The sequence below is a fragment of the Mytilus edulis genome, chromosome 1 (assembly GCF_963676685.1).
Source record: "Mytilus edulis chromosome 1, xbMytEdul2.2, whole genome shotgun sequence".
NCBI classification, from domain to species: domain Eukaryota; kingdom Metazoa; phylum Mollusca; class Bivalvia; order Mytilida; family Mytilidae; genus Mytilus; species Mytilus edulis.
This window is the reverse complement of record NC_092344.1, coordinates 22,073,156-22,096,321: the sequence shown is the minus strand read 5'-3', so window position 1 is coordinate 22,096,321 and position 23,166 is coordinate 22,073,156. Positions and strand designations below refer to the sequence as shown.

The following is a 23,166-nucleotide window of genomic DNA, read 5'->3' as shown; positions in this document are numbered from 1 at the left end:
CCATGAAAAAATGTTGATGACGTCACGGTCACATGACTAAATTATGTCTATGGGCTGATAATAAAATAACGTCAGCCAATCAGAAGACGCGTTACATCCAAAATTAAATTATAAATATATAACCAGTATTTTTTTTTTCAATAAAGTTTCATAGAACTTTTTATTATAGCCTGCTTTATGTTTATCAGTCCTTCCATACATCTGGTCCTTGAAATTTTTATCCCACTTTTCTCAAACTGCAAAGCAAAATTTTCTTTATTATCTTATAGGAAATTGTATGTAAGCATGCTATGCAGAGTGAAGCATTGTCAAATTTCATCACTTATCTCCCCTTACATAGAAAAATGTTAAAATTGAATTAGCAAGCACTTTTATCATATGGGATATCCCGAATAATTCAGTCGTTATATTCCGCTTACTACATTAACGCCTGAATGCGTAGACAATGAAAAATCTTCAATCAACCATTCATAATTAGCTCGGGATTTACCTATCTCGATAAAATTGAGCTAATTGCTGATTGGTCACCTCATCTACAGGGCACCAATCAAAATCCAGGATTTGTGAAGAGTTTTTATCGTGTAAAGAATGCAGGCCCTCGCAAGTAGGAGAGATCGATTACGGGGAGGGACTGAATTATTCGGGCTACATATGGGAGTGATTTTAATTGATAAATATAACTTTCATTTACTATTATTTCAGGAGTTTACCCAGGTTTTACACAGATTGAATGGTTTGAGAAGGTGTATCCTTTGTTACCAGAGTCAGAAAAACCAATAGAATGTGTTCAGAAAGCAGGAGAAATCCTATACCTGGTACATAATATAGTTACATTAAGAAGTTGTTGGGGTCAAATTTGTTATAGATCTGCTTCTCTCATGATCAATTTATATAAAATATTTTAAACATTTATTTGGCTTTAAATTTCTTGCCAAATTTTGTTCTTGGAAATCTTTGAATCTGTTCAAATATTAAATACTAAATTAAAATGTAGTAGCCAAAACTCATTTAATAGTAGTTATTTCTATAAGTTTTCAGTGATTATCAATACCCTGTTGATTTTCTGTAAACAAACTGGGGGAATTTTGAATATGTAGTGAATTTTAAATCTATATGAAAAATGCCAACAAAATTATATTGCAGGGAAATGATATAAATAAGAAATAAGATGGCTAAATGTGAATAAAAAGTATGCTGAAATAAGTTGAATTACAGTATTTCATTATGACTGAATCCTTTGTCTTTCATGCAAAGAAATAGATAATACTTTTCTGGATTCTAAGATTTCACCAGACAAATAAAAGGAAATAACCTTTTTATGATGCCAAAAGAAAGTAATACAACAAATTGAATGTTATTATCAAGTGTTTGACCAATGGCTATGAAATTATAAATTAAGTCATCTTATCTTATATTTTCAGTAATAAAGTTTGTTCCACCTTTTTAACATATGTAATAATAAACTGCATTTTAATTTTTGACAGCCAGAAGGGACATACCATGGTACAATAAATATGGGGGACACAGTGGCAATAGGTATACAGAGAAAGAAAGCTTCTACTAAACAAGAAAAATTAGTTTACGAAGGTTGGTCTTTTATTTTAGTTTAAATCTAATTAGAAATACTGTGAAAAAGAAAAGGTAGAAATTTTTCACAAGTAATGTCTACTGATTTAATTGGTTAATTGAAAATTATGTGACAGTTTAAGGTCTTATGTATAAGAATTCAGTAAGGAATGGGAGACAACTCTGGAAAGTTTATGTACTGAAAAAAAGGGTGAAAAGGGAAAACAATATGTATTTAGATACAGACAATATTTGTACAGAGTAGGGAATTATATTTGAACAAATTTATTCATCAAGCTTTAGGAACAGAGAAAAGTGAGGATCACCTTTGTACATAGGTGTTGGAGAAGTTTTGTCTAAAATTGCAGGATAAAACAAAGTTAGAATAGTCCCCTAGTTTTAACTCAGCTAAAATCTAACTAGAAATACAGTAAAAAAGTGGAGGTAGAAAATTTGCACAAGTATAGTCCACAGATTTAATCGGTAAATTGAAAATTATGCAACACTTTTGTATAGGAAATCAGTGATGAATGGGAGATAACTCTAGAGAGTTTTATGTACTGAAAAATGGAGATAGGAAAAAAAAAAATTGAAGATAAAAATATGAATTTGGATACATGTACAAAATATTTTTCAGAGGAAGAAAATATATTTAAACAATTTATTCACTGAGCTTTAAGGAAAAAGAAAAGCAATGCTTATCATCTTATTTGTACACATGTATTTGTGTAGTAGAAAGGTCAGAATATTACAAAAGTTTTGTCTTAAACTGCAGGTCATAAAACCAAGTTAGAATAAATAGCCCACTGTTTTAAAATTCCTTTTTATTTCAGTGAACAGTAGGTTTGAATTTGAATTTGTTTGCATGGGATAGGAATAATTTGTATTTCCCAGAGTTAGACATGATAGATGATATTATTATTTCCTTTACCTCCTCATCCTTCTAGATAATAATGTAACTCCAAGGTTTCCCGTATTGTTTAGCCAGTTTGCTTATTATATACATCTTGGCGTTAACATTTCAGTTTCTTGATAAAGTAAGTAAAAAACAACCATGGTCTTATTTTATCATTAAATATTTCTTGAGAATTTAAAGCATCATGCTCTTCGTGTTATACTTTGTTATACTTTATTAGCTTATTTAAGTTAAGCAATTGCCCCAAGTCACTGTGGTAACTTTTCATATACATGTAGAAATCTTATTTGGTTGGTCATCCATGTATATATCAAAATCTTAACAATTGATATGAACTAAGATCTTCGATTTTTTTGTCTTCCTTTTAATAATAACCTTCCCCTCTCTTTTCATAATTATATATTTAGCAGCAGACACATAGCATTTTAATCAATCCTCTTATGATGCTTTCCTTTCATGTTATATGGTGTGTATTTTAGTTCATGCATAGGCTTAATATTATTCCCTCATTACTACTTCAGTTAGCTAAGATCTTATTTTTGTTGAACCTGCGACTTTTGTCGCAGAAAGCTCGAGATAGGGATAGTGATCCAACAGCAGCGGCTTTAGCAAACTTCTAAAGCTTTATATTTTAGAAGGTAGAAGACCTGGATGTTTCATACTTTATATATAGATGCCTTATGTTACAAAGTTTCCATCAGTCACGTGTCCAATGTCCTTGACCTCATTTTCATGGTTCAGTGACTACTTGAAAAAAAAGTTTTTGTTAATTTATATTATCTCTTATTATAAGAAATCGTATAACTATATTTTGTATGTGTGTACCTTGCAAGGTCCTCATGTCCGTCAGACAGTTTTCACTTGACCTCGACCTCATTTCATGGATCAATGAACAAGGTTAAGTTTTTTTGGTAAGTTCATATCTCAGACACTATAAGCAATTATAGGTCTAGTATATTCAGTGTATGGAAGGACTGTAAGGTGAACATGTCCAACTGGCAGGTGTCATCTGATTTTGACCTCATTTTCATGGTTCAGTGGTTATTGTAAAGTTCTTGTGTTTTGGTCTGCTTCTTCTTATACTGTATGCAAAAGGTCTGCAATATTTGGGTCAAGATCTTTAATGCGCCTTGAAATGAGGATTGTGTTAAAAACAAATCTCTGTGTAGTGATATTGGACATGTTTCTATTTTTTTACAAATGACTGAGCTTAACCATTTGTGGTGATTAGGAAAGTAGAGGAACATAGAATAAATGTGTAAAAACTATGGAGCTATTAAATGTGTTCAAATATTAAATTTTCAAAGAACTTAATGTGTTAAAAAAGGGATTTTCGCAGCTTTGAAACGAGCTATCATACATATCCAAGTTTACAATATGGACTGAGCTTCAGGAAAAAACGTTACCATTACCGCCTATGTAAAAACAATTAAAGATATTGACCCATTTGGTGTATGGAATGATTGTAAGGTGTACATGTCTAGCTGGCAGGTGTCATCTGACCTTTACCTCATTTTCATGGTTCATTTTTTTTAGTTTTGGTTTTTTTTTCTAACATGCAATAGGTCAACTATATTTGGTGTATGGAATATTTTATGATCTATATGTCAGTCGCATAGGTTTTATTTGACCTTGACCTCATTTTCACAGTTCATTGCTCAGTGTTCAGTTTTTGTGTTTTCATCTATTTTTTAAAACTAAAAGCAATAGGTCAACTATATTTGTTGTACATGTATGGAAGAATTGTAAGCTGTACATGTCTGCCTGGCATGGTTCATCTGACCTTGACCTCATTTTCATGGTTCATTGGTCAATGTTTAGTTTTCTTGGTTAGTGTTAAGTTTATGTGACAGTTGTATTAAAGCTTTATATTTAGGACTATCAACATAATATCAATGATTAGTAAAGAAGGCGAGACATTTCAGCGTGTGCACTCTTGTTGGATAGAGAAATACAAGATCAAATGTATAAAAATTGCCCAACTGATACTCAGGAAGGAATGTTCAATTTTGATGTAGAATGGGACATATCATTATAATTATACCTTTCTCAATTTTATTTTAGAATTTAAGTTACAACTGAAACTTTTAAGCTTTTCATTGTTTTGCTTTTCAGTTTTAGTGAATTATTCAAATCAATACATACAAAAATTGGCTTCCACAGATGTAAAGCTGCAAAAGCAGACCCAGGGTTTTAAAGGGAGTTCACATTCCATTAAGGTGTGTAGGTGGAGGGGAGGGAGGCATATTCAGTTTCAGAAGCAGATTCAGGATTTTAATAGGGAGGGTGCATTTCATAAAGAGGGGGCTTAGCATCTAATCTGCCTCTGATATATATAAATCCCCAGTTTGGTGTATACTTATATTCCATGAGTCACAAGTGAAACAAATATAAGACACAATCATGCAATGGAGAGTATGTGGATGCTGTTAAATATGGACTAATGCAAACGGACTGAAGAAATACTATGTTTAAATCCAAATGGTACTGTCTTAATAGTTTATATTTTTTGTATGAGAAATTTCTTCATCTTATAGACATGAAATCTAGATGGTCTTATTCTGTTTAATATTTTTTTATCAAGAATTACATTATGCAAATTAAATTTCACAGAACTCAACAGAAGGAACAGTTTGAATGGTAAATTGTCTGAAAAAGAAAAGGCTGATACCCATACAGAAATACTTCATCTATATGAGGAACTTAATAAACTACTACCAGGTATTTATTTTTTATAACTTTTCATGTATTTATGCTTACTAGAGTAGAATTAAATTTAAAAAATATGATAGCTCAAACACCTTTGTGAAAGAATATCCAAAGTTCACAAAGAATATACATACCGGTATTTATACCCTTGCCTCAAAGAAAGAGGTGTTATAGGGTTGCACATGTCTGTCTGCATGAATGACAACATTACTTGGCCAATCTTTTAGATTTGTGAAACACAACAAAAATGACCAAAAAAATACAGGTTAGATTATTTTTTTTATTGTTTTGACATTTACTGATTGAATTATGAAATATGAAATCAAACTCAAGCTAGGTTAGTTTTCATCATACATTTCTAAACAATAATTCCTGTTTTTTTAGCATATTTAATTTGAAATTTAAGAAAAGAAAAACAACCATTGAGTTATTGCCCTTTGACAGATATAAAATGTATATCAGTGGGAAACATTGGAAAGCTGTTCTTTTATTTATTTTTTGCTGAAAATCGTGGTAAGTTATTGCCAATCATCGATTCTTCATCTTAAATGAGCATTAGCTCTCATATTAACCAATTTAAACCCAAATTAGAAGGTCTCGTATAAGTAAAAACCCTTTTATGTTATCAATTTTACTGCTTATACTTTAAAATAATCATTTTTTGGTCAGAAAGTACAGAGGTGATGATGAAACTAGGTCAAACCTACGGAGAACATGGCCATGTGGAAAAAGGTTTAGAATTAACGCTGAAAGCAATAGATAAAGATCCATATTTTGTGCTGGCTTATTTAAATAAAGCAGATTTATTGAACAAGGTAATATTATGCATGTTCTTTGTGTTTTTGTTTTTTTTTGTGCTTTAAGGTGGCACCCTACAGATATAGCAATTTTTTTTCCCCATTGAATTTTTCTTAAAATTTGCATACATATACTATGCAATGGCCTCTATAAAAATTTGAGTTAAAAATAGTATGTCACCAGACTCGTTTCCATTGTAACGGCCACCAAAGTTGGTACATTATGGGTATGCATAAATACATACCTGATGTAGAAACCATGGAATTTTTTCACTAAGAATATGGAAAAATGAATGCAGGCAAATCACTGATTTTATATGACTGCATGTGAAGCATTACAAACTTAACTGAAATGAAAAAAATAAGTGACACAAAAATTTCCTGAAATAATTTTACATACCTTTTGTTCTGGTTAATCTTTGTAAATGTATTTTATGGGACATTATTCCTGAGCTTAGTCAGGATTGTAAGTGAACATCATAACCATGGCATTTGATATATTTTCAGCTAGACAAGATGGAAGAAGCAGAAGATTCCTATAAAAAAGCCATTGAATTAAATCCTAACCTCTGGGATGTTCATGCTCAATATGGCTCCTTTCTGGTCAATCATAAACGGCCTGAGGATGCTATCAAACATTTCAAGAGGGTTTGTATAAATTGCAATTACTACTGAAGCAGAGTTTACAATTATTAAATAAACAAGATATCAAGTCACATAATGCTGTTCAGTGGCAAATATTTTATATTAGAATAGAACATGGAAGAGAACAAGATACAAACAGTCAAGGATTATTCTGCAACAGGAAAATTGGAAAGAGTTTGGAGAATTTGTTATTTAGTAACACCTAAAATGAGACTATTCATTTTAAGTATAATTTAGTCCTGAGAGAACAGCATTTACCAAATATGATCTTCTTTTGTCAAAATTGCATACTATAAAAAAAACAAAGGAGGACATGAATGCCCTTGCTCCAGCTTTGAAAATAAAAATGAAATACTGGACATCTGTAATAACGGGGGAAGATTGCACAGTCAAGGGTAATACATGGTATCAATAGACATGCGGCACTGCATACAAAAATGTGTTTATTTGTACTAATTCTAACAATAAGATGGTAGGAATTAAAGTCCAGAAATTACCATATTTCTAATCCAAGTTAACCCTTTAGGTTCTATAAGAATACTGAAATCATTTCAGGGAATAGAACTGAGTCCTAAGCAGCAAGGATTTTATAACATGTTAAAACATGCCCAGAAGATGATGGGGGATGATGAAGAGGCAGAGAAAACAGAGAGGTTGATGAGACAACTCTTTAACAGGAGGAATTGACATCTTTAAAAAAAGAATTCATGTTGTATCATTCCCTGTATTGTACAGCAACAACCTTTTTGATATTTTATACAAAATTTGAAATGATGCATTTAAGTCCTATGTGTTCTGCATTTAAAAACTTCCTGTGAGGAATTTTAACCTTACAAGGTGAATGAATTATAAATAGAAACCCGGTAACATAGCCATGCATAGTTTCCATTTGATTAAGGACTTTCCTTTTTGAATCTTCCTCGGAGTTCGGTATTTTTGTGATATTACTTAATAAATAGTTACCGTCTGTCTGATAAGTATCCTTAATATATAATCATTTATTTCTGAAAACCTTTGCATTGAAAAGACAAGTGGTTGCTCTCATATTTATGATATTCCATGAAAAGATCCATAGATTTGACAAATATCTGATGCATTTACACTGTGATTGTAAGGACATGCTTGGAAAATTTGCTTTAAATTAGGTTAAGTATTTATGATTCAATCAGCAACCTTGTCAAATTTGTAACTATAAATTTCTCAGACCTGTTTTATTTGCAATGATAATGCTGAAAATGTCACAACATTTTTTTGGAAGTTTTTTTGGAAGGCATTTGTGACTCTCATGAATGAAAATATAAACTCCATATTTTTTACTGATTTTTTCTGTTATTTATTCTCATTTATATTTTTATTCATCTATGCCAAATGATCACTAGTGCCATAATTTTAAGAAAAACTAGAAGTAACCTGGGCAAACACTAGTTGTTTTTGAATACATTTAAAAAAAAAATATTGTCCAGGTCTTAAAGAGTCTGAATTATACACTCCAAGTCCAGTAGTTTGGTTCATTTGAAAATACTATGCATGTCCAGAATGTTTCATAAACAGATTCACGTGGGTTAATGAATTACCTGCCAGCATCTTGCCCAGACCATCATTCATTCTACTTTTGGCATTAGGATTTTGATATTAGGCTCATACATTCATTACCTCAAAGGATATGCTGCAAACCATTGAGGATTGCTTTTTGACCTTAACTTTGACAGCTTTTCAGTATGGTCAATGTTTGAAAATAACACATAAAATGTTTAGGATTTAGTTTTATTGTTTAAATACATAGACATGACATCTCTTAATTTATTAGAGATAAGTTGGTTATCTGGAAAACCAATGTCCAAGGCTTCTGATTGCTAAATTTGTGCAAATTTAACTCACTCAAGTTTTTTCTTAATCTAGAGTGTACAAGAATACGAGTAAAATTTAACTTAAGCAAGTCTTTCATTATTGAGCGTTACTGAAAATGAGTTACCATGACATTCCATTTTGTTTCATTCCTACCTGTAAACTTTCCTCAACTATTCAGGGTTTTGTATTATTTCAATTTTGTGATTTATGATTTAAGGCTTTTTACATCAATATAAAATGAAAATTATGATTTATCATTATTCTTTCATTTATATAATTGCATTGAATAAAATTGGTTGCTAAATTTGAACTGCACTTATTAAGATATTTAATTCAGGATTAAAAAATAGTTATAATATTGTTCTAATTATTTCTCAAAATTCGAATAATGATACATGTATCACAATTGTTATGGTGTAGCCAGCACTTGTGCCAAATATTCATTAAAATAAATTGATAAATTGTTTTTCTGAAGATTGACATTACTTTTTATAATATACATGTAATGAAATTTGAAAAATAGCTAATGTTTATAACTAGATCTTTACTCAATGCATCATGTTTTACTTGTTTCAATTGATGACAGATGCAAAATTATAACAAAATTACTCAATCTTTGGTCAGTAACTTGAAAGTGTGGCCAACATGTCCATTCTGGTTTACCTAAACAAACAAACAAAGAATTGAATGTCTCCTTTTCATACTGAACACTTTTTAGTCATACCAGAGGCGGATTTAGGGGGGGGGCAGGGGGCCGGGCCCCCCCCTTTTTGGGAAAAAATTTGGTTGCTTATATAGGGAATCACTGAAGCGGGCCCCCTCTTCGGTCAGTCAGTGGGCCCCCACTTATGAAAATTTCTGGATCCGCCACTGCATACTAGTTGATTGACATGATGTGTATTTTTCATTTTCAGTTATGCTTGTAGCAAAGGTATTTTTTGTTAGGTTAAGGGAGATTATAATTCAATTTCATTACAATTTCAAGTTTTCCCTTGCTTTGATATATTGTGTACTGTAGTCTGTAAGGGTAACTGGAAAATAAAATACAACATAAATATGTCTCTTGTGAAACTAGTCAGTTAGGATAATTGTTATCTTTGATATGTTTATCTTTTTGTCTTCATAAAAATTTAGTACAAAAAAGTTATAATATCAAATTTTCTTCTACAAAAGGGTGTATGCAAATGTGGAAGTACCAGATATCTTGTATGTGTAGCTTATAATAAAAAAATGTAAGTTTTGTTCTGTATACTAAAAATAATATGTAATTTGCCACGTTTGTTTTGTTAGCAGATTTTTTCTATTTTATTTTATTTACATGTGCATCTTTCAAACCTTTTTGGTATGATAACTTTCGAAAGCCATTAAGAACCATTGTTTTATATGTTGATAGTGCTAAAGTCTTGTTTTGTTGGTTTTTATTATTATGATTTATGTTATCTTAGCTGAAAGCTTTGATTTTTGGTTGTGAGGTATTAAACATTTTTAATTTTTGTGTAGTGCTTCTTTTTTCTTTTTTTTTTAATCTGTAATATCAATACTCAAAAATGTTTGTCTCCTGAGAATGTTTTCTAGTTTGCTTGACCAGTGTTCAAGGTTTAAGTGTAACAACAGTTAAAGCTTGCAGGTGCTACTATCCATAAATCGTTTTATAATATAAATAAGAGAATATTTTTTTAGTATTTACCTGAAGGGACATTGTAAAAATGTTCCTAGGATAAGGGTAGTATGTTTGGATAAAAAGGAACATTTTGATTTTTTTAGTTGAACATGCTTCAGGCTAGAGGGTTGAGATCTCAAAAAACATGTTTAAACCCGCCCCATTTTTGCGCCTGTCCCAAGTTGGGAGCCTCTGGCCTTTGTTAGTCTTATATGATTTTTAATTTTAATTTCTTGTGTATAATTTGGAGTCAAGTATGACGTCCATTATCACTGAACTAGTATATATATTTGAAGCTGAAGGACGCCTCCTGGTGCGGGAGTTTCTCGCTGCATTGAAGACCTATTGGTGACCTGCTGCTGTCTATGGTAGGGTTGTTGTCTCTTTGACACATTCCCCATTTCCATTCTCAATTTTAGATATACTTACTGGATCCAGGGACTTTCTATAGCTGTAGCTGTGATGCTATGGTTAAAGCTTAAAATTCTCTACTTGGTAACATCTTTGTACTTTTAGGCAATAAAGGTTATGGACATGTTATAGACATTCCTATGGGCACTTACTGCAACCCTTTAATATCAGACTTTGTTTCTGTATTGTTATGTTATGGACTTGTTATAGACATTCCTATGGGCACTAACTGCAACCCTTTAATATCAGACTGTTTCTGTATTGTTATGTTATGGACATATTATAGACATTCCTATGGGCACTTACTGCAACCCTTTAATATCAGACTTTGTTTCTGTATTGTTATGTTATGGACATGTTATAGACATTCTTATGGGCACTAACTGCAACCCTTTAATATCAGACTTTGTTTCTGTATTGTTATGTTATGGACTTGTTATAGACATTCCTATGGGCACTAACTGCAACCCTTTAATATCAGACATTGTTTCTGTATTGTTATGTTATGGACTTGTTATAGACATTCCTATGGGCACTAACTGCAACCCTTTAATATCAGACTTTGTTTCTGTATTGTTATGTTATGGACTTGTTATAGACATTCCTATGGGCACTAACTGCAACCCTTTAATATCAGACATTGTTTCTGTATTGTTATGTTATGGACTTGTTATAGACATTCCTATGGGCACTAACTGCAACCCTTTAATATCAGACATTGTTTCTGTATTGTTATGTTATGGACTTGTTATAGACATTCCTATGGGCACTAACTGCAACCCTTTAATATCAGACATTGTTTCTGTATTGTTATGTTATGGACTTGTTATAGACATTCCTATGGGCACTAACTGCAACCCTTTAACATCAGACTTTGTTTCTGTATTGTTATGTTATGGACTTGTTATAGACATTCCTATGGGCACTAACTGCAACCCTTTAATATCAGACTTTGTTTCTGTATTGTTATGTTATGGACATGTTATAGACATTCTTATGGGCACTAACTGCAACCCTTTAATATCAGACATTGTTTCTGTATTGTTATTATGGACTTGTTATAGACATTCTTATGGGCACTAACTGCAACCCTTTAATATCAGACATTGTTTCTGTATTGTTATGTTATGGACTTGTTATAGACATTCCTATGGGCACTAACTGCAACCCTTTAATATCAGACATTGTTTCTGTATTGTTATATTTTGGACTTGTTATAGACATTCCTATGGGCACTAACTGCAACCCTTTAATATCAGACTTTGTTTCTGTATTGTTATGTTATGGACATGTTATAGACATTCCTATGGGCACTAACTGCAACCCTTTAATATCAGACATTGTTTCTGTATTGTTATGTTATGGACTTGTTATAGACATTCCTATGGGCACTAACTGCAACCCTTTAATATCAGACATTGTTTCTGTATTGTTATGTTATGGACTTGTTATAGACATTCCTATGGGCACTTACTGCAACCCTTTAATATCAGACTTTGTTTCTGTATTGTTATGTTATGGACTTGTTATAGACATTCCTATGGGCACTAACTGCAACCCTTTAATATCAGACATTGTTTCTGTATTATTATGTTTTGGACTTGTTATGGACATTCCTATGGGCACTAACTGCAACCCTTTAATATCAGACTTTGTTTCTGTATTGTTATGTTATGGACATGTTATAGACATTCCTATGGGCACTAACTGCAACCCTTTAATATCAGACTTTGTTTCTGTATTGTTATGTTATGGACTTGTTATAGACATTCCTATGGGCACTAACTGCAACCCTTTAATATCAGACATTGTTTCTGTATTGTTATGTTATGGACTTGTTATAGACATTCCTATGGGCACTAACTGCAACCCTTTAATATCAGACATTGTTTCTGTATTGTTATGTTATGGACTTGTTATAGACATTCCTATGGGCACTAACTGCAACCCTTTAATATCAGACTTTGTTTCTGTATTGTTATGTTATGGACTTGTTATAGACATTCCTATGGGCACTAACTGCAACCCTTTAATATCAGACTTTGTTTCTGTATTGTTATGTTATGGACTTGTTATAGACATTCCTATGGGCACTAACTGCAACCCTTTAATATCAGACTTTGTTTCTGTATTGTTATGTTATGGACTTGTTATAGACATTCCTATGGGCACTAACTGCAACCCTTTAATATCAGACATTGTTTCTGTATTGTTATGTTATGGACTTGTTATAGACATTCCTATGGGCACTAATTGCAACCCTTTAATATCAGACTTTGTTTCTGTATTGTTATGTTATGGACTTGTTATAGACATTCCTATGGGCACTAACTGCAACCCTTTAATATCAGACTTTGTTTCTGTATTGTTATGTTGATTTTCATTAGTTATTTGCTTGGTTTCTAATTAATACCTTCCATATTTATAGGATATTAAAACAAGACAACACACACTGAATTTATTGCCTGTAATATTATTGAATTCGTGTTTAAATATAAAAAGGATGTGGTATGATTGACAATGAGACAACTCTCCACAAGAGTCCCAATGACAGAAATTAAAAACTATAGGTCACCATAAAGTCTGTTATATGAAAGGACAGATACACATGTACACTTAACAATCACTCCATTCATCAAATATAATTGACCTAATGCTTTCAGTACTGACATTAGAATTTGACTATATAACTTTTATTACTGATCCATTAAAAGGTTAAGGTCAGGTGAACCCTACCTGACAGACATATACTAAACGTTAAAAGGAATCCATATACCAAATATAGGTCATGTAGTCACTGAAACAAGTCTTGGTACAATGTACAGATGGAAATTTTGTATCATAAGGTATCTGTATACAAGGTATGAAGCATCCAGGTTTTCTAAACAAGTGGAGGTCAGCAGTAACATATGACCTTCTATAATGTACAAAACATATCTTTTAAGGGTTGATAAAAATATGAAACAATTCTCAAATGAAAATCAACAATGTTTTTCTTATATCAAAGATAAGTAAGAAAACTTTAGTGCTTTTCGGTTTAAGAAAGGACTATTTAGACACTACATTTAAATATTTCTAGCTTTCTTGTTCATGATTATTGTTATACAGACAAGGCATTCAATATTAAAGAAGACATGATTTGAGTGCTTTGTAGTCTTCATATAATACCCTTTGAATATGCATGAGGATGCGACACAGCCTTCACCTTGCAACTTCTAAATGATCTGTTGAATTTCATTAAACTTGGCACAATGATAGATTCTAAAGTGGGGTTTCTTCATGTTGGTAAAAATCTCATCACTTACTCCTCAAACATTAAGATTTTGGCACTAAGTTATTTTCTAATTTGCAGAGGTGTAAGGGGAGAGTCTAACAGTTTTTATCTAATAAGTATTTGAACTTACAGAATTGTACCCACATTCAATTGCAGCTCCTGTTTCATTAGTAGTTATACGTTTTAGCTCACCTGGCCTACAAGGCCAAGTGAGCTTTTCTCATCACTTGGCGTCCGTCGTCGTCGTTAACTTTTACAAAAATCTTCTCCGAAACTACTGGGCCAAATTAAACCAAACTTGGCCACAATCACTATTGGGGTATCTAGTTTAAAAAATGTGTCCGGTGACCCGACCATCAAACCAAGATGGCCGCCATGGCTAAAAATAGAACATAGGGGTAAAATGCAGTTTTTGGCTTATAACTCAAAACCCAAAGCATTAAGAGCAAATCTGACAGAGGTAAAATTGTTTATCAGTTCAAAATCTATCTGCCCTGAAATTTTCAGATGAATCGGACAACCCGTTGTTGGGTTGCTGGACCTGAATTAGTAATTTTAAGGAAATTTTGCTCTTTTTGGTTATTATCTTGAATATTATTATAGATAGAGATAAACTATAAACAGCAATAATGTTCACCAAAGTAAGATTTACAAATAAGTCAACATAACTGAAATGGTCAGTTGACCCCTTTAGGAGTTATTGCCCTTTATAGTCAATTTTTAACCATTTTTCGTAAATCTTAGTAATCTTTTACAAAAATCTTCTCCTGAAACTACTTGGCCACAATCATCTGTTGGGTAAGTAGTTTGAAAAATGTGTCCGGTGACCCGGCCATCCAACCAAGATGGCCGCCATGGCTAAAAATAGAACATGGGGTAAAATGCAGTTTTTGGCTTATAACTCAAAACCCAAAGCATTTAGAGCAAATCTGACATGGGGTAAAATTGTTTATCCGGTCAACATTTATCTGCTCTGAACTTTTAGCTCACCTGGCCCAAAGGGCCAAGTGAGCTTTTCTCATCACTTGGCGTCCGTCGTCGTCGTCGTCCGTCGTTAGCTTTTACAAAAATCTTCTCTGAAACTACTGGGCCAATTTTTACCAAACTTGGCCACAATCATTATTAGGGTATATAGTTTAAAAATTGTGTCCAGTGACCCGGCCAACCAACCAAGATGGCCGCCATGGCTAAAAATAGAACATACGGATAAAATGCAGTTTTTAGCTTATAACTCAAAAACCAAAGCATTTAGAGCAAATCTGACATGAGGTAAAATTGTAAATCAGGTCAATATCTATCTGCCCTGAAATATTGAGATGAATCGGACAACCCGTTGATAGGTTGCTGCCCCTGAATTGGTAATTTTAAGGAAATTTTGCTGTTTTTGGTTATCTTGAATATTATCATAGATAGAGATAAACTGTTAACAGCAAAAATGTTCAGCAAAGTAAGATCTACAAATAATTCAACAGGATCAAAATGGTCTGTTGACCCCTTTAGGAGTTATTGCCCTTTATAGTCAATTTTTAACCATTTTTCGTAAATCTTAGTCATCTTTTACAAAAATCTTCTCCTCTTAAACTACTGGGCCAAATTAAACCAAACTTGACCACAATCATCATTGGGGTATCTAGTTAAAAAATTGTGTCCGGTGACCTGGCCAACCAACCAAGATGGCCGCCATGGCTAAAAATAGAACATAGGGGTAAAATGCAGTTTTTGGCTTATCACTCAAAAACCAAAGCATTTAGAGCAAATCTGACATGGGGTAAAATTGTTAATCAGGTCAAGATCTATCTGCCCTGAAATTTTGAGATGAATTGGACAACCCGTTGATAGGTTGCTGCCCCTGAATTGGTAATTTTAAGGACATTTTGCTGTTTTTGGTTATTATCTTGAATATTGTTATAGATAGAGATAAACTGTAAACAGCAAAAATGTTCAGCAAAGTAAGATCTACAAATAAGTTGATTTCTTTAGGAGTTATTGCCCTTTATAGTCAATTTTTAACCATTTTTCGTAAATATTAGTTATCTTTTACAAAAATCTTCTCCTCTGAAACTACTGGGCCAAATTAAACCAAACTTGGCCACAATCATCTTTTGGGTATCTATTTAAAAATTGTGTCCCGTGACCTGGCCAACCAACCAAGATGGCCGCCATGGCTAAAAATAGAACATAGGGGTGAAATGTAGATTTTGGCTTATAACTCTGAAACCGCAGCCTTTAGAGCAAATCTGACAGGGATAAAATTGTTTACAGGTCAAGATCTATCTGCCCTGAAATTTTCAGATGAATCTGACAACCTGTTGTTGGGTTGCTGCCCCTGAATTGGTAATTTAAAGGAAATTTTGCTGTTTTTTGGTTATTATCTTGAATGTTATTATAGATAGAGATAAACTATAAACATCAATAATGTTAAGCAAAGTAAGATTTACAAATAAGTCAACATGACGGAAATGGTCAATTGCCCCCTTAGGAGTTATTGTCCTTTATAGTCAATTTTTAACAATTTTCATAAAATTTGTAAATTTTAACTAACATTTTTCACTGAAATTACTGGGCCAAGTTCATTATAGATAGAGATAATTGTAAGTAGCAAGAATAATGATAATTGTAAGTAGCAAGAATGTTCAGTAAAGTAAGATGTACAAACACATCACCATCACCAAAACACAATTTTGTCATGAATCCATCTGCTTCCTTTGTTTAATATTCACATAGACCAAGGTGAGCGACACAGGCTCTTTAGAGCCTTTAGTTTAGATGAATCGGACAACCCGTTGTTGGGTTGCTGACCCTGAATTGTTAGTTTTAAGGAAATTTTGCTGTTTTTGGTCATTATCTTGAATATTATTATTGATAGAGATAAACTGTAACAACAATAATGTTCAGCAAAGTAAGATTTACAAATAAGTCAACATGACCGAAATGGTCAATTGACCACCTTAGGAGTTATTGTTCTTTATAGTTAATTTTTAACAATTTTCATAAAATTTGCAATTTTTACTAACATTTTCCACTGAAACCAATGGGCCAAGTTCATTATAGATAGAGATAATTTTAATCAGCAAGAATGTTCAGTAAAGTAAGATGTACAAACACATCACCATCACCAAAACACAATTTTGTCATGAATCCATCTGCTTCCTTTAATATTCACATAGACCAAGGAGAGCGACACAGGCTCTTTAGAGCCTCTAGTTGGAACTTGGTACACTTTCCGATCCTTCGTTGTATACAGCCGTTAATACAGTTACCGAATGTAAGTAGAATGAAATTCAAAACAGTGTGGCTGTGGCCATTGATTAACACATTAAATTCATCCATTGACTGGGACAATTTACGTGAACGTTTGTCTGTAACGACCACTGTTCACGACGTACCTACGATAGACATTTAAAATGTGGGGCCACCAAAGGTTTCTTAACGCCTTTAATTATAAAATAATTCGAAAAAATAATCAGGAATAACCTTTATGTTTTGATTTATATAATTGATATAAATCAAAACATAGAGTTATTTCTGATAAATTGTTTCGAATTACTTTATCAAGGTGTTGAGAACCTTTGGTGACCCCATAATTTAAGTGTCTTTAAAAAGTACATAGTGAGCAGTGGTCGTTGCATACAAACGTTCACCTAAATTGTCCCAGCCAATGGATGAATTTAATGTGTCAATCAATGACCACAGCCACACTGTTTTGAATTTCATTCTATATAAAAAACAAAATTGTGTTCAAATCCATTTGCCATCAATGTATTTGAACTTTAAATCATTTTATCTTATTCATTTACCAATGGGAATAAGAAGAATATCTAAAGAACATCTTTCTGGTATGAAAATAAAATTATGGGGAAAAGAGACCAATTAATTTTATGTTATATCTAAGATTTATATCACTATAGAAGTCCTTAGTTACTTTTTTCTTTTAATTTTTGGTAATCTGATCATGACTTGGTACAAAAATGTAGCCACCAGCGGCTTTCAGAAATTGTAGGTAAGTGTTTCGTTTGTTCTTGTCACCGAGAGTCAAATTTTGCTGTCCGGTCCTTGATGGCCGGATGGTCTTGGTAGACAAAATACTGCATCAGATGCACAAGCCTGTCAACACTAAGGTTGTGTGTTTGAATCCCACACGTGACCGGTGCACTCGAGTCCAATCTGTATTGACTAAGATTGACAGTTTTCCAACTGAAGGTCGGTTATTCTCTCTGGGCATTCAGTCTTCTTCTACCAATAAAAACCGACTAACTCTAGATAGCATATAAGTGCTGAAGGTGGCAATAAGCACCAATCGATCAAAAGCATAAGGGTCTGGATGGGGTTAGTTTATTTCTGTATTCTCCAATCAAGAGAGCCATTTTTGTCTATTCTTTAAACTTTTGACCATTATGCTAATAATTTAGCATCTCATTATTCCCCATCATCAGCACTACGAGCGAGTATGCTACCACGGGACTAGACACTAATACATCCCGGTTAACCCTCGGGCCGTACACTGAGTGTCTTTCACACATTCCCCATTTTCATTTTATTTAGTTTATTAAATTGATAGAGTTATCGTTCTTTCTACGACACCCATTCATACAGTCATGCTGCTTCCAAAAAAACACGATGGTTTAGATAAACCTACACACAAGGAACAACTGATGATTACTTATTCTCCCAACATCGGTTTTCGAGGATACGTTGAACATGTATGCATGTGTACAGAAGTGTAGGTTGGACATTACTATATATATATATGTCACAGTGAATTTGTATAATCAGAGATTATGTAAAATCACTAAAGTTTTCAGGGGTTATGTAGAATCACTGGTTAGTTTAGGGATTATATATAATCACATAAACTTTCAATAATTATGTATAATCACTAGAAAAAACGTCAGGGATTATACAGAATAACTGAAATAATACTAAAATATATAACATATTGAAATATCTAAAAAGTTAACCTTAAGGGCATACGATACAGTAGAGATCCCTCGTTGATTTTTTCTTAAAATTTTGATAGAAGGTCAATTTCAATGTGTACTTTTCAAATATGCAAAGAAAAAAGTACCTTCATGACTTACTTTTTGAGATAATTTGGTTCGAAATTTGCATATTTGGAAGAAAATCCCTGAAATTTCATAAATTATGACTTTTAAAGAAAGTAACCATACTTTTGAATGAAAAGTCATAACTTAACCGGGTTTTTTGTAAAATATTCCTTTGATCCATGGCATCAACATGCTGAAACAAGTTTAAGGTTAAATCAAATCATCATGTTCCGGATTTAGATTGCTATATCCGAAATAAAGAAATTGAACATATTTTTGCGTCTTTTCGGCAGTGCAGAAAAAATTTGATCGTTGATTTTTTCCTGAAATTTTGGCGGAGTGTTCTTGAAACAGTACTTGATTGATTGCAAAAGAAAAAAATTGGGGTTCATGTGCTCGTTTTTTCAATAAAAGCCATAAACCTTAATTTTTTACGACGTCTATCAGTATGGCGCTAAATTACGTTAAATTTAGTTTTAATCGCAACAACGTCGTGTAAGCATTCCCGCCGTACACGAGTTTGCAGGTGTTTTTCAAAGCGTTGATACTTATCACAAAAGTTTATAAGATGGTAAATCATAAAATGAAAAAAACATTTGTGCTAAACATTTACGAAACGAAATTTGGACAGGAACCTTTTCATAATAATAATTTAAAAAAAAGACTATAAAAAAGAATTCTAGCAGATTGCTTTGTCAGATGTACGGCAAAAAAGAAAATCTGATTGAAATAAAGGTGCATCTCCGTCCGACATTAGTTCTAAATTGCTTCATGAACTGTAAGAGGATAGACAACTTTATTGACATCTCAAAATGTGAACCAACTATAAATTAAGTGAGGCGATACCTTAAATTGACAACAGTATAACCTTCAACAATGACAAAACCGATACCGTATCGTCAACTTTAGGTCCCGACGTACTTTGATTTTTATTTTATTTTTACATTCAAAAGATTATCATCTTTCAAATTTAAATTATAAGCAGTACTTCTTGTTTTATAATAAGAGCTGTTTTGTGCAATTTAACTCATGCCATTATTGCCTCAATCGACCGAAAATGAAGTTGTAATATAATATTTCATAGGAAGTGCAGCAGCCGGTATAAGAGAATAATATTGAAAGATGTCTTTATCAATAGATAAGTTAAATGTACATAACCTTTTTTTACGGCGTATACGTATGAATATTGGCGTACTTGTTTGTCTAGAAGTAGAGCTATAGTGAAAACAATTTGTTCGTCTGTCCGACTTTTCTAATAGACCACTTTCGAGTTCATCCGTCACCGGAAAAAACTCGTCAATTATACGCGCCTTTATGACGTCATTTACCAGATAGAGGGGGTCGCCTGTATCCCTGCACTATTTACGTTCATCAAGCGTCTTTGTGATCGTCATTGTGCAGGATAAACTAGAAATAATGGTTGTTCTGTAGGTACTTAATGACAATTCCCTAATGACATCAATGCTGATTGTCAATTTTGAGAATTCAATTTGTCGTATAATTCGTACAATATAGAATTATAGTTTTCCAACCACTCTCTCAACATTGGAATGGAAGTGACTACGCCCCTAAACGCACAAATAACGTTCACTAAAACCAGAGTTTATGACGGAAATGCATCGAACTCGAAAGTTGTCTATTATACGACGAGTTTTAACGTGTGTACACTTTCTGATCTGTCTGTCTGCAATTAGTGTAAATTTGCCGATACTTCAATTTTTATCTCTCAATACATTGAAGTATAATAGGGACGTGCTTATACAAATAAGAAGACGTGGTATTATTACAAATGAGGCAAATATCAATCAGAGACCAAATGGCTTAACGACTATAGGACATCGGACGGCCTTCAACAATGAGTAAAACCCATACCGCATAGTAAGCTATAAAAGGCCCCTATACATGACATATGCAAATCAAATCAAACGGGAAACTTACGGCCTGATTTAAGTACAAAACAATGAACAAAATACAAATATGATGACCAATACCAAAAGACACCATTTAATTACAAACCCTTTTAACAGCATGTGAACGTGCGTTTTCTTGTTTTGGTCTATTACATCCAGTTTCATATAAAAAAGAATACATCCAATTAAACAAACAAACGTGTGACAATTCTGCATCTATTGGTAATATTTTGCTTAAACGACACCAATATTTTTTTTTGAAATCTTTTTAACGGACTTTTATTGACAGTTTTTCTACATACACATACAATACTCTTCCGTGTCTATCACCATTTCATCAATTTTAATATTGTAAAACGTTAGGCATAATTTATTAATATGAAAGACAAAAATATTGAAATGTTATACACAAAATAATTAAATGATAAGCACAATATAATTAAATGATAAGCAAAACATATTTTAGGTGAATCTATGGAAAGGTTCAATTGGGTTCCAATAAAATGAGCAAATTAAATGTGTTACCATGAACATCCTTTTCTTTCAAAAATAATAGTTACAGCATGAAATAAAACAAAATCTCTTTTTATATCCCAGTTTAAAGGATTTGAAATTAACCATACATGTAAAGATGTATGGAATTTGGGTACTGGTCTCATTACAGGATCATGGATTGTTTGGATGTTATTTCAAACTAATTTTTCAATGACTCTACATGGACTCAGAATTAAATTGGTATTACTCTATTGTAAACAAGGGAAGTCTACAAAATAAGCACAGAATAAACTTTTGTCTGGTACATAAAAAAAAGTTTGGTAAAAAAAACTGACAATTTAGGTAAAATTAGGGTATTCTCATGTTAGCAAATTTATTTTCATGACCCCAAAAAAAAAAGTACAAACCTAAAGGCAATAAAATGCTTTGCCATGCACAGCCTGATACGACCGCAGATGTATATTGAGCATATAAATAACACCAAATTTTTTTATGTCAGTTGAAATCAAACATATTTTTAATTTTGGATCCTTTAAACTTCAATATGGACTAATTTGAAAACAGGCACAGGCACAGGTAGACCCACATATTTCTATTCAGCAGAAGTCTCAAACTACATGTACATATCTCCTTAATTCCATTTGATAGTAAGTCCTACTAACTATTGAAAATGTGTACATTTAATTTTTTTCTAGATCCTCTCGTGTGAAAGCAGAACCTTTTTGGTCACCATTTATGTGTTGCATCTAAATAAGAATTGTAACACTTTATATATAGAATAATTCATGTTTTGATTTTTATACTGACTTTATCAGTAATAATATCAAGCAAGTTCTTTTTGATATTGACTGTATTAGTATTAATAATATCAAGCGAGCCCACACGTGCGGGTTGATGAAGTCAGTATGAAAATATTAAATTGCATAATGATTATTCTTTTTATCGTATTGTTTTAGCAATTGTTTTTAGGTTGAGAAATGAAATAAAATGAAATTGTCATTAAAACTATTTTTATGCATACAGTTGTTTTGATAAATGTTAATGTTACATATAATATTTTAATATTAAACATTTTATTTACAAACTAAATTTGGATGGCATCGACTATTACACATTTGCCCTGATTTTCTACAGGCAATATCTATCAAATTCACATCTGTTTTTACCACGATATCAACATTAAAAAAAAACCTTGTCCTCCACATCAAATCACATTTGACGGCACGTCTCAGAGAAATAGAGTTTTCAGCACAAACATCTGAAGGTACAAATTGTACCAATGAAGGGAAATCAGCAACCTCAAACTGATTTCTTGTATTAAAGATCCGAGCAGGATTCCATGCTACAATGTATATAGCAAGGCTATATCCTTCTTCAGCCTTTTCGTTTTTACCATTAGTTTTTTTGGGATCTCCCTTTCCTGGAACCAAGGATTTGTATAGTAAGACTATACAAATCCTTGCTCGAACCACTAGTGTAATTGGTTTGAGATATCACCTTTGAAACTTTTAATTATTGATAGGCCCTGAAATCATATTACGGAATTTGTAGAATAATAATTAAAATTATCAGTGATTATATAAAATCACTGGTCATTTTCAGGGAATCTATATAATCACTAATGTTTTTAGTGATTCTACATAATCCCTGAAAAAACAGGGATTCTACATAATCCCTGATTATACAAATTCACTGTAACATATATATATATACTAGAACACATGGATCCGTGATATCGCGGGTCCGTGACTGAATTAAAGTATATAACTATGCGTAAGCCTTATTTTAGTATTGGTATTGTCATCTGATAAAGTCGTGCCGATTATAAGATACACAGTTTTCTCTGCTTTCAAATCTTTCTGTTTGAACCCGTCGACCTGGAACTTTTCA

At 32.5% G+C, this 23,166-nt stretch overlaps 1 protein-coding gene across 6 annotated transcripts in view; it reads left to right on the top strand.

Annotated features, from left to right (window-relative positions):
* Positions 1 to 9,974, top strand: part of LOC139528021 (bifunctional arginine demethylase and lysyl-hydroxylase psr-1-like) — a 33,919-nt gene extending 23,945 nt beyond the window's left edge. For all 6 annotated transcript variants that reach the window (XM_071323802.1, XM_071323810.1, XM_071323819.1 and 3 more), the window contains 6 exons: positions 703 to 815; positions 1,485 to 1,587; positions 5,096 to 5,203; positions 5,861 to 6,006; positions 6,496 to 6,636; positions 7,189 to 9,974. In XM_071323802.1, the coding sequence (XP_071179903.1) occupies positions 703 to 815; positions 1,485 to 1,587; positions 5,096 to 5,203; positions 5,861 to 6,006; positions 6,496 to 6,636; positions 7,189 to 7,320 (743 nt within the window). In that variant the 3' untranslated portion in view covers positions 7,321 to 9,974. The remainder of the gene's footprint in view (positions 1 to 702; positions 816 to 1,484; positions 1,588 to 5,095; positions 5,204 to 5,860; positions 6,007 to 6,495; positions 6,637 to 7,188) is intronic.
* The last annotated feature ends 13,192 nt before the right edge of the window (positions 9,975 to 23,166 follow it).